We start from the raw sequence: 13,055 nt of genomic DNA, 5'->3' as shown, positions 1-13,055 counted from the left end.
GGTCGCAGGAGAAAACCAAAACTGTCCAGGAGACAGATTAATGCTAGGTGTCTCCTCCAGTGCCTGTTGCTAATGGTTGCTGAGTGATTGGTGCACAGTCAGAGACAGCAACTAGATCATTAGAAGCACCCTTAATTGGTCTGAGCTCTGATGCCTCCACAACCGTGGCACGGTTGATACAAAACATTCCACCCACAATGTCATCTACTTTGCTAGCCACGAGGTTAATTAGGCACCAAGTAGGCCTCAAGCCTCGATGTCCACTGACATGGGGCCCAGGCACCTGAAGCACCTCAGACTGGCTCCTCATTATTGCTTACCAACGGCTAGACCAGGGTCAGAGTTGGCTGTCTGCAGCAGCTCCTTGCCCTGGTTACGCACCACCCAGTTAGGATCGATCTGCGTCGTCCCCTTTGGATCCAGGTGGACCATCTGGAATTTCCTCAGGTCGGTATGGCTGATGGCGTTGTTCTCAGGACACACGTCGTAAATGTCCGGGATGCTGTCATTGTCAAAGTCGTCCTTGCATGCATCCCCTCTGCCGTCACCTGCCAGAAACATTCAAAAGGGGTTAATTCCCGGTGCCCAGTCCCAACCTGCTGAGAAAGAGGAGTCAAAGGTCAAAGACTTCAAAATGGCGGAGGGGAATGATTGCCCATCATGTGTGCAGGATATGTCACGAGAAAACACTGGGCTGAACATTTAGGATGCTGTCAGGATCATTCCTCGGTGTCAAGCTGCAGGGGTCGGCGGTGTGCCGACAGTTGGAATCTCAAAGGGAGGCGGCCTCTCCATGTTAGCCATCCAATTAAGGATGGCGGACTGGTTCCCATGGTGCAAGGCCCAATCAGAGGGCTTGTAGCACTGGCAGCCCCACCAGCAAAGGTAGACAATGCTGAAGCCGGTAGGGGGACATGAGGGCGTCCAAAATGGAAGGTCCCTTGGAAGCTTTCGAAACATGTTAAAATGGAGAGGATCTACAGCTCAAAGAGCCATCATTGTAAACAGGAAGGGCTATGGTTGAGGCTGTGGGCTTCTGACATTTGCAACCCCTTTATGGGGCAAATAAGATAACACCCTGATGACCTTCCAGCTTACTGCTGGGAGGGGCCTCCAGGATGTCCCTGGTCAGCTGACTCCGAGGACGAGCTCAAGATCCCAGCAGTGGCCCAACCTGCCACAAAATTGGCCGTTATTTAAGTTTATTCTATAGTTGCCTCTGCTCGTGAGTATTCCCTGCCAGGGTGACCCCGGCACTGGAAATATCGCTCGCATGTGGGAATGCGTCAGGGAGCTGACCTCTGCGCAACTTTCTGAATTTGTTCCTGGCCTCACCTCCATACCTGCCTTTTACCTGCTGAACGCAGCCAATTATCCGTAGAATCCATAGAATACCTACAGTGCAGAAGGAGGCCGTTCAGCCCATCGAGCCTGCACCAACCCCTACCAAGTCCCTCTCCCCCACCCTATCCCCGTAAACCCACCTAACCTGCACATCCCTGGACACTAAGGAGAAATTTTAGCATGACCAGCCCTGTCTGTGTGGAGCCTGCACGTTCTCCCCGTGTCTGCGTCGGTTTCCTCCGGGTGCTCTGGTTTCCTTCCCACACTCCCAAGATGTGCAGGTGAGGTGGATTGAACGTGCTGAATTGCCCCGAGGGGTTGCGGAGTAGAGTCGGGGATTGGGACTGGGTTGGATGCTCTTTCTGCGGGTCGGTGTGGACCTGATGGGCAGAATGGCCTCCTTCTTCATTGTCGGGATTCTATGATCCCACCCAGTCACCCAAGGCTGGAATTGAATCCTGGTCCCTGGCGCTGTGAGGCAGCAGTGCTAACTGCCACCGCCCCCTATCCCCCGTATCCACCCACTAATACACAGAGACATTCAGAACAAAACAGGGAGTTTTATTACAGAAAATAGAGAGGTACTCTTTTCACTGGCGGGGGGGGGGGGGGGGGGGGGGGGGGGGGGGGGGCTGGTCACCAAAGGACACAGATTTAAAATTATCGGCAACAGACCGGACGGGAGGTTAGGAGAATTTTCTTTTTCTGATCTGATTGCGTTTTCTGAACGGGAGGTGGAAGCAGATTTAACAGTAACTTTCAAAAAGGAATTGGATGAATACTTGATGTGGAAAATATTGCAGGACCACGAGAAAAGAATGAGTGAGTGAGGACGAATGGAATAGTTCTGTCAAAGAGCTATCACAGGTACGATGGGCTGAATGACCTCCTTCCAAGCAGTTATCCTGAATGAATTTACTCAATTCAATGCTTTCATTATGTGGCCAATCCTCACACCAGGGTCCAGGCACGGAACATTCAGAGGGGGATTTCAGTTGAGAGTCGACTACATTATCTGCGGCTCTGGAGTCACCAGTAGGCCAGACCAGGTAAGGACGGCAGATTTCCTTCCCCAAGGAACATTAATGAAATAGATGGGCTTTTACAACAAAAAGTAATAGTTGTCATGGCCACCATTATTGAGACAAGCTTGATATTTCAGACTTATTAATTGATTTTAAATTCCTCCAGCCGTGTGGTGGGATTTGAACTTGTGTCTCCAGCCTCTTGGGGTCGACTCCAATGACATTACCACTACCCCATCATCTCCCCACATGGTGTGGAAGCCTCAAATGCATATTTAAAGGGGTCCGCCACTTCAAACAGGCAGTTGTTTCGGGCACCCACCAGTAGGAGGCCCCCAACATAGCGTTCGCACATTGATTCTCATCTACCATCACCATTCCTGAGACTGTTACCGGGTCCGCCGTCAGACCAATAAAAAGAGCCTCTTACCATCAGTGTCGATCTGGTCAGCGTTGGGGACCAGACGGCAGTTATCCCTCCCGTCGGGGATCCCATCGTTGTCATCGTCGGGGTCGCAGGCGTCCCCTTTGCCGTCCTTGTCATGATCGGCCTGGTTGGAATTGGCGACGTACGGGCAGTTATCCAGGTTGTTTTGGTGCCCGTCCTCATCAATATCCTCATTGTCATCACATTGATCACCCACCAGGTCAGAGTCCGAGTCTTCCTACAGGACAATATTACATGAGTAGCCTTTGTTACATGGAATGGAACAATTCGCATTCACATAGCACCTTTCACAACCTCAGGCCATCCCAAGACACTTTATAAGCAACCATGCCCTTCCAAAGTGTGGTCAACTCAGCAGCCGAATTGCGCATAGCAAGATCCCACAAGCAGCAATGTGACAGTGATATTGCAATCTGAGATAGCGGGGTGGGGAGGATTCCGGCCATTCTCACCAGGGGGCATGTCCGGTCCCACCGCCTGCAAACCCTCGCTGCAGATTTCCCAGTGGCGGAGGGTAGGTTCAATGGCAAATCCCACTGACAGCGGCGCGACCAGAATATTCCGGTACCGGCCAACAGTGGACAACATCCCACCGTCGAGAAACACGCAGCAGGGACGCATGAGAAAAAGCCCCAAGTGTCTGAGGGATAAGAATAATAGGACATACAGTGCAGAAGGAGGCCGTTCGGCCCATCGAGTTTGCACCAACCCACTTAATCCCTCACTTCAACCCTATCCCCGTAACCCAATAAACCCTCCTGACCTTTTTTGGACACTAAGGGCAATTTCGCATGACCAATCCACCTAACCTGCACGAAACCCACGCAGACACGGGGAGAACGTGCAGATTCCGCACAGACAGTGATCCAGCAGGGTAATCGAACCTGGGGCCCTGGCGCTATGAAGCCACAGTGCTAATCACTATGCTACCATGCTGCCCAATCCAGGAGAACTCCATTGCCGTTTGTCAAAATATTTTACATCCAACTGAGAGGAGAGGTAAGGAGTAGTTTAACGACTTGTTCAATAAATCAGCACCTCTGACAATGCGGCACTGGCTCAGATTTGCACAGGAGTGTCAGCCCACATGTTTACGTTCTGGACTGAGGTTACAAACCCATGACTTTCTGACTCAGAGACAATCATGTTATCAACTGACCCATAGCTGACATGGAATCACAGCGAGTCTGGTGGAGGTTTAGCAGTAAAGCAGATTTTACTTGATCTTGTAATGTGGGCATTGCTGGCACACCAGTTTTTGTTGCCAACCCCTGTTTGTACTGAGGGCGTTAAGAGCCAACCATGTATTGGGGTCTTGTCGATGCCCATTCCACCGCAAATTATATTGCCGATGCCCATTACACTACCGATGACCATTACACTGCTGATTCCCATTACACTGCCGATGCCCATTACACTGCCAATGCCCATTACACTGCTGATTCCCATTACACTGCCGATGCCATTACACTGCCGTACCATTACACTGCCGATGCCCATTACACTGCCGTACCCATTACACTGCCGATGCCCATTACACTGCCGATGCCATTACACTGCCGTACCATTACACTGCCGATGCCCATTACACTGCCGATGCCCATTACACTGCCGTACCCATTACACTGCCGATGCCCATTACACTGCCGATGCCCATTACACTGCCGATGCCCATTACACTGCCGATGCCCATTACACTGCCTTACCCATTACACAGCCGATGCCCATTACACTGCCGTACCCATTACACTGCCGTACCCATTACACTGCCGATGCCCATTACACTGCCTTACCCATTACACTGCCGATGCCCATTACACTGCCAATGCCCATTACACTGCCGTACCCATTACACTGCTGTACCCATTACACTGCCTTGCCCATTACACTGCCGATACCCATTACACTGCCGTACCCATTACACTGCAGTACCCATTACACTGCCTTGCCCATTACACTGCCGATACCCATTACACTGCAGTACCCATTACACTGCCTTGCCCATTACACTGCCGATACCCATTACACTGTCGTACCCATTACACTGCCGTACCCATTACACTGCCGTACCCATTACACTGCTGATTCCCATTACACTGCCGTACCCATTACACTGCAGTACCCATTACACTGCCTTGCCCATTACACTGCCGATACCCATTACACTGTCGTACCCATTACACTGCCGTACCCATTACACGGCCAATGCCCATTACACTGCCGTACCCATTACACTGCCGTACCCATTACACTGCCGTACCCATAACACTGCCTTGCCCATTACACGGCCAATGCCCATTACACTGCCGTACCCATTACACTGCCGATGCCCATTACACTGCCGATGCCCATTACACTGCCGTACCCATTACACTGCCGTACCCATACATTGCCATACCCATTACACTGCCGTACCCATTACACTGCCGTACCCATACATTGCCATACCCATTACACTGCCGTACCCATTACACTGCCGGACCCATTACATTGCCGTCCCCATTTCACTGCTGATTCCCATTACACTGCCGTACCCATTACACTGCCGCACCCATTACACTGCTGTACCCATTACACTGCCGCACCCATTACACTGCCATACCCATTACACTGCCGTATCCATTACACTGCTGTACCCATTACACTGCCGCACCCATTACACTGCCATACCCATTACACTGCCGGACCCATTACATTGCCGTCCCCATTTCACTGCTGATTCCCATTACACTGCCGTACCCATACATTGCCATACCCATTACACTGCCGTACCCATTACACTGCTGTACCCATTACACTGCCGCACCCATTACACTGCCATACCCATTACACTGCCGTATCCATTACACTGCCGTACTATTACACTGCCGTACCCATTACACTGCCAATGCCCATTACACTACCAATGCCCATTACACTGCCGATGCCCATTACACTGCCGTATCCATTACACTGCCGTACTATTACACTGCTGATTCCCATTACACTGCCAATGCCCATTACACTACCAATGCCCATTACACTGCCGATGCCCATTACACTGCCGATGCCATTACACTGCCGTACTCATTACACTGCCGATGCCTATTACACTGCCGATGCCCATTACTCTGCCGTACCCATTACACTGCCGTACGCATTACACTGCCGATGCCTATTACACTGCCGATGCCCATTACACTGCCGTACCCATTACACTGCCGTACTCATTACACTGCCGGTGCCTATTACACTGCCGATGCCCATTACACTCCCGTACCCATTACACTGCCGTACTCATTACACTGCCGATACCCATTACACTGCCGATGCCCATTACACTCCCGTACCCATTACACTGCCTTACCCATTACACTGCCGATGCCCATTACACTGCTGATGCCTATTACACTGCCTTACCCATTACACTGCCTTACCCATTACACTGCCGTATCCATCACACTGCCGTACCCATTACACTGCCGATGCCTATTACACTGCTGATGCCTATTAGACTGCCGATGCCCATTACACTGCCGTACCCATTACACTGCTGATGCCTATTAGACTGCCGTAGCCATTACACTGCCGTACCCATTACACTACTGATGCCCATTACACTGCCGTACCCATTACACTGCCGTACCCATTACACTGCCGATGCCCATTACACTGCCGATGCCCATTACACTGCCGTACCCATTACACTGCCGATACCCATTACACTGCCGTACCCATTACACTGTCGATGCCCATTACACTGCCGCACCCATTACATTGCCGTACCCATTACACTGCTGATGCCCATTACACTGCCGATGCCCATTACACTACCAATGCCCATTACACTGCCAATGCCCATTACACTCCCGTACCCATTACACTGCCTTACCCATTACACTGCCGATGCCCATTACACTGCCAATGCCCATTACACTGCTGATGCCTATTACACTGCCGATGCCCATTACACTGCCGATGCCCATTACACTGCCGTACCCATTACACTGCCGTACCCATTACACTGCCGATGCCTATTACACTGCTGATGCCTATTAGACTGCCGATGCCCATTACACTGCCGTACCCATTACACTGCTGATGCCTATTAGACTGCCGTAGCCATTACACTGCCGTACCCATTACACTGCTGATGCCCATTACACTGCCAATGCCCATTACACTGCCGTACACATTACACTGTCGTACCCATTACACTGCCGATGCCTATTACACTGCCGATGCCCATTACACTGCCGTACCCATTACATTGCCGATGCCCATTACACTGCCAATGCTCATTACACTGCTGATTCTCATTACACTGCCGTACCCATTACACTGCCAATGCCCATTACACTGCCAATGCCCATTACACTGCCGTACCCATTACACTGCCGTACCCATTACACTGCTGATGCCCATTACACTGCCGATGCCCATTACACTGCCGTACCCATTACACTGCTGATGCCCATTACACTGCCGATGCCCATTACACTGCTGATTCCCATTACACTGCCGATGCCCATTACACTGCTGATTCCCATTACACTGCCGTACCCATTACACTGCCGTACCCATTACACTGCCGATGCCCATTACACTGCCGATGCCCATTACACTGCCGTACCCATTACACTGCCGATGCCCATTACACTGCCGATTACCATTACACTGCCGTACCCATTACACTGCTGATGCCCATTACACTAGCGATTCCCATTACACTGCCTTACCCATTACACTGCCGATGCCCATTACACTGCTGATTCCCATTACACTGCCGTACCCATTACACTGCCGATGCCCATTACACTGCCGATGCCCATTACACTGCCGATGCCCATTACACTGCTGTACCCATCACACTGCCGATGCCCAATTCACTGCCGATGCCCATTACACTGCCGTACCCATTACACTGCCGATGCCCATTACACTGCCGTACCCATTACACTGCCGATGCCCATTACACTGCCGTACCCATTACACTGTCGATGCCCATTACACTGCCGCACCCATTACATTGCCGTACCCATTACACTGCTGATGCCCATTACACTGCCGATGCCCATTACACTACCAATGCCCATTACACTGCCAATGCCCATTACACTGCCGTACCCATTACACTGCCGATGCCTATTACACTGCCGTACCCATAACACTGCCAATGCCTATTACACTGCCAATGCCCATTACACTGCCGTACCCATTACACTGCCGTACCCATTACACTGCCGATGCCCATTACACTGCCGATGCCCATTACACTGCCGATGCCCATTACACTGCCGTACCCATTACACTGCCGTACCCATTACACTGCCGATGCCCATTACACTGCCGATGCCCATTACACTGCCGATGCCCATTACACTGCTGATTCCCATTACACTGCCTTACCCATTACACTGCCGTACCCATTACACTGCTGATTCCCATTTCACATCCGATGCCCATTACACTGCCGTACCCATTACACTGCTGATTTCCATTTCACATCCGATGCCCATTACACTGCCAATTCCCATTACACTGCCAATACCCATTCCACTGCTGACTCCCATTTCACTGCCAATGCCCATTACACTGCTGATGCCCATTACACTGCTGATTCCCATTACACTGCCGATGCCCATTACACTGCCGATGCCCATTACACTGCCAATGCCCATTATACTGCATACCCATTACACTGCTGGTGCCCATTAGACTGCCGATTCCCATTACACATCCGATGCCCATTACACTGCCGTACCCATTACACTGCTGATGCCTATTACATTGCTGATGCACATTACACTGCCGATGACTATTACACTGCCGTACCCATAACACTGCCAATGCCCATTACACTGCCGTACCCATTACACTGCCGTACCCATTACACTGCCGATGCCCATTACACTGCCGATGCCCATTACACTGCCGTACCCATTACACTGCCGATGCCCATTACACTGCCGTACCCATTACACTGCCTTACCCATTACACTGCCGATGCCCATTACACTGCCGATGCCCATTACACTGCTGATTCCCATTACACTGCCTTACCCATTACACTGCCGTACCCATTACACTGCTGATTCCCATTTCACCTCTGATGCCCATTACACTGCCGTACCCATTACACTGCTGATTCCCATTTCACCTCTGATGCCCATTACACTGCTGTACCCATTACACTGCTGATTCCCATTTCACATCCGATGCCCATTACACTGCCAATTCCCATTACACTGCCAATACCCATTCCACTGCTGATTCCCATTTCACTGCCAATGCCCATTACACTGCTGATGCCCATTACACTGCTGATTCCCATTACACTGCCGATGCCCATTACACTGCCAATGCCCATTATACTGCGTACCCATTACACTGCTGGTGCCCATTAGACTGCCGATTCCCATTACACATCAGATGCCCATTACACATCCGATGCCCATTACACTGCCGATGCCCATTACACTGCCGATGCCCATTACACTGCTGATTCCCATTACACTGCTGGTGCCCATTAGACTGCCGATTCCCATTACACATCCGATGCCCATTACACATCCGATGCCTATTACACTGCTGATTCCCATTACACATCCGATGCCCATTACACATCCGATGCCCATTGCACTGCTGATTCCCATTACACTGCCAATGCCCATTACACTGCCGATGCCCATTACACTGCCGATGCCCATTACACTGCCGTACACATTACACTGCCGATGCCCATTACACTGCCGATGCCCATTACACTGCCCATGCCCATTACTCTGCCAATGCCCATTACACTGCCGATGCCCATTACTCTGCCGATGCCCATTACACTGCCAATGCCCATTACACTGCTGATTCCCATTACACTGCTGGTTCCCATTACACTGCCAATGCCCATTACACTGCTGATGCCCATTACACAGCCAATGCCCATTACACTGCCGTACCCATTACACTGCTGATTCCCATTTCACCTCTGATGCCCATTACACTGCTGTACCCATTACACTGCTGATTCCCATTTCACATCCGATGCCCATTACACTGCCAATTCCCATTACACTGCCAATACCCATTCCACTGCTGATTCCCATTTCACTGCAAATGCCCATTACACTGCTGATGCCCATTACACTGCCAATGCCCATTACACTGCTGATTCCCATTACACTGCTGGTTCCCATTACACTGCCAATGCCCATTACACTGCCGATGCCCATTACACAGCCAATGCCCATTACACTGCCGATGCCCATTACACAGCCAATGCCCATTACACTGCCGTACCCATTACACTGCTGATTCCCATTACACTGCTGGTTCCCATTGCACTGCCAATGCCCATTACACTGCCAATGCCCATTACACTGCTGTACCTATTACACTGCCGATGCCCATTACACTGCCGATGCCCATTACACTGCCATACCCATTACACTGCCGATGCCCATTACACTGCCGTACCCATTACACTGCTGATTCCCATTACACTGCTGTACCCATTACACTGCTGATTCCCATTACACTGCCTTACCCATTACACAGCCGATGCCCATTACACTGCCGTACCCATTACACTGCTGATTCCCATTACACTACCGATGCCCATTACACTGCCAATGCCCATTACACTGCCGTACCCATTACACTGCTGATTCCCATTACACTACCGATGCCCATTACACTGCCAATGCCCATTACACTGCTGATGCCCATTACACTGCCAATGCCCATTACACTGCCGATGCCTATGACATCACCAATGTATTACACTACTATTCTAGGGACAACAACAATAGCAGCAAATGTTCTTTCTTACCTGGTCAGGGTTATGCATAAGAGGGCAGTTGTCACACATGTCCCCAACCCCATCCTGATCTGTGTCTCTCTGGTCAGTATTGTAAACGTAAGGACAGTTGTCATTCTCATTCAAGATATCTGTTGACGTCAGAACAAGATTATGAAGAACAGCACTCAGCATCTCAACATGAAGTTTTAATCAGCTCCAGGTTTTAATATACCTTTTGGTCACAGATTGACTGCATGCATCTGAGGAAGACCTATAAGCCCATCCATCAATTCTATAGGCCCATTCACGAACCTCCCACTCTGTACAAATATATCTTAAATATTTCCAGGGTTAACGCATGCAGGAATCCATCTGGAGATCCATTCCAAATTATGTTAGATCTTGGCATGATGAAAGATTAGTCAAGAAGACACATACAGAAAGAGGTACCCTGCTAAGCGAGGACATCTGGCACATTATTGGTTATGGTGCCAAGAGCATTTCTTTATGTGCTTTCGCTGGCCTGAGAGTGTCAAATCTTGACATGCAGTCCCAAATCAAATGCACTTCACTCCCCACCCTTATCAAACAGGAAACAGAATTATGTAGAATTTACAACATAGACAGAGGACATACAGGCCGCTTGACCCAAGCTCCATACAAGCCTCTCGCCACCTACTTCAGATACCCAGATGCATATATTTCTCTATTCCTCTCTCCCTCGTCTCGCTTCCCCTTCATGCATCCACACTATTCACATCAGCTACTCCTGTGCTAGCGAGGTCCACATTCTCCCCACTCTCCAGGAAAAGGAGCTGCTCCTGAATTCTTTATTGGGTACAGCAACGACAATCTGATCTTTTATGGCCCTCTTTATTTTACTCTTTGTTACACTTTCTCTGTGGTCTTGTGGCGGAGTAGGTAGCACCCCTACCTCTGTGCCAGAAGCTCTGGCTTCTTGTCCCAGCCCAACACTTGATGGCCAAGGAAGGTGGATGCATAATGCAGTCAAACAGATTGAGCATCAACCTTCAAAATCCTTCCAAACACGCCAATGGCTGGCGGTAAGAGTGGGAGACACTCCTGGTCAGCCAGGCTTGATGTGGAGTGGTGCCTATCAAGCTATAAGCCTCTGGCGACAGACTAGCAACCTTTTCCAGGAATTACTGGCTATGGAAACAGATTAAAGTCTGCATCACAAAGTGTGGGAAGAGAATTGGAATTGGAACACCTTCTCTCTGTCTACTCTGTACAATTCCTTCGTAATCTTAAAGACTTTTCTCAAGTCACCGATTGGCATTTATTTTTCTGGAGCAAGGGTGCCTATTCTTTCTTGATAACCCTTCAATTCTGCTGCCAGTTGTCTGGATCAGGTTTACTTTCTCAGAGCACCCAATGATGTCTCATTCCGGTGCATAGAACCCGGATGCACCCACCAAACAGAGGTTCGACCCAGCTCCGAGAGAGTTGGCACGGTGCTTTGCCACCACACTCACCGTCTCCATCAATGTCAACCGAGCAGTCATCGCCTTCACCATCTCCATCCGTGTCGATCTGTGCCGGGTTGTGGTTGTAGGGACAGTTGTCACAACGGTCACCCACATCGTCCTTGTCATAATCAAACTGCCGTGGGTTGTAGAGCAGAGGGCAATTGTCCTGGAAGAAAAAAAGATGGAGGGAATGATCCCCATTTTATCCCCACATATGTGGCACGTCACAATTATTGTATCTTATTTTGATGGGTGGGAGGGAAACGAAAGGGTTCCGGAACTCACTCTCTCATCATTTATGCCATCGTTGTCGTCATCCTTATCGCAAGCGTCACCCATTCCATCCTTGTCAAAGTCCTCTTGTCCGGAATTGGGCAGGTGAGGGCAATTATCCTGTTCACGGGATTAGAAAAAAGGATAGTTACCAGGACATCAGGTACGGGTGACTGTATTGACACAAAGAACCCGCGTGTCAGAAAAAACAGGTTCGTTTTCAATCCACAGCTGGGAAATAGCCCAAACATTGTCTCATGGTGAACGTTTCAAGTTGTGAAGTTCTGCAGGCCCGTCTGCTGATTTGCACAAACTTTTCTGGAAAGCTCGATGAGAGGGGAAAAAAAAAAACTGCCTTGGGAACCTTGCACTGTAAGAGTTTTCTTCATCGGTCTGGCCTGCTTCAGGGAGCTTTTCCAGCACTGGTGAAATTTTAATGGATTATTATTGCTGCCATTATCCGCAGTGTTCGCTGTTATGCCTTGAGGGGGGCTTTAATCCCAATGCACAGCGAAGGCCCATCCATCAGACTCTGAACCCTCAGCTTTGATACAATCCATAAACATCCTCCCTTCTTCGAATGTGAAAATGTGGCAGTCTATCAATCTCGCAGAAACACTGATTCCGTTCATCCATCAATGAAATGTGTCAGCCGCGTTTCTATTTGGCAGATCAGCTGAATGTAAAATCCTTTTCTT

At 49.9% G+C, this 13,055-nt stretch overlaps 1 protein-coding gene across 1 annotated transcript in view; it reads right to left on the bottom strand.

The window, feature by feature from the left end:
• Positions 1–13,055, bottom strand: part of thbs2a (thrombospondin 2a) — a 91,094-nt gene that overhangs the window by 21,334 nt on the left and 56,705 nt on the right. Inside the window, exons 14-18 of the mRNA XM_038815978.1 lie at positions 12,370–12,477; positions 12,091–12,250; positions 10,625–10,743; positions 2,800–3,034; positions 321–548 (exon numbers count right to left, since the gene is read on the bottom strand). Coding sequence (XP_038671906.1) covers positions 321–548; positions 2,800–3,034; positions 10,625–10,743; positions 12,091–12,250; positions 12,370–12,477 — 850 coding nt within the window. The remainder of the gene's footprint in view (positions 1–320; positions 549–2,799; positions 3,035–10,624; positions 10,744–12,090; positions 12,251–12,369; positions 12,478–13,055) is intronic.

The sequence above is a fragment of the Scyliorhinus canicula genome, chromosome 1 (genome assembly GCF_902713615.1).
Source record: "Scyliorhinus canicula chromosome 1, sScyCan1.1, whole genome shotgun sequence".
NCBI lineage: Eukaryota > Metazoa > Chordata > Chondrichthyes > Carcharhiniformes > Scyliorhinidae > Scyliorhinus > Scyliorhinus canicula.
Note: the sequence above shows the minus strand (reverse complement) of the source record. Positions and strands in the feature narration are given on the sequence as shown.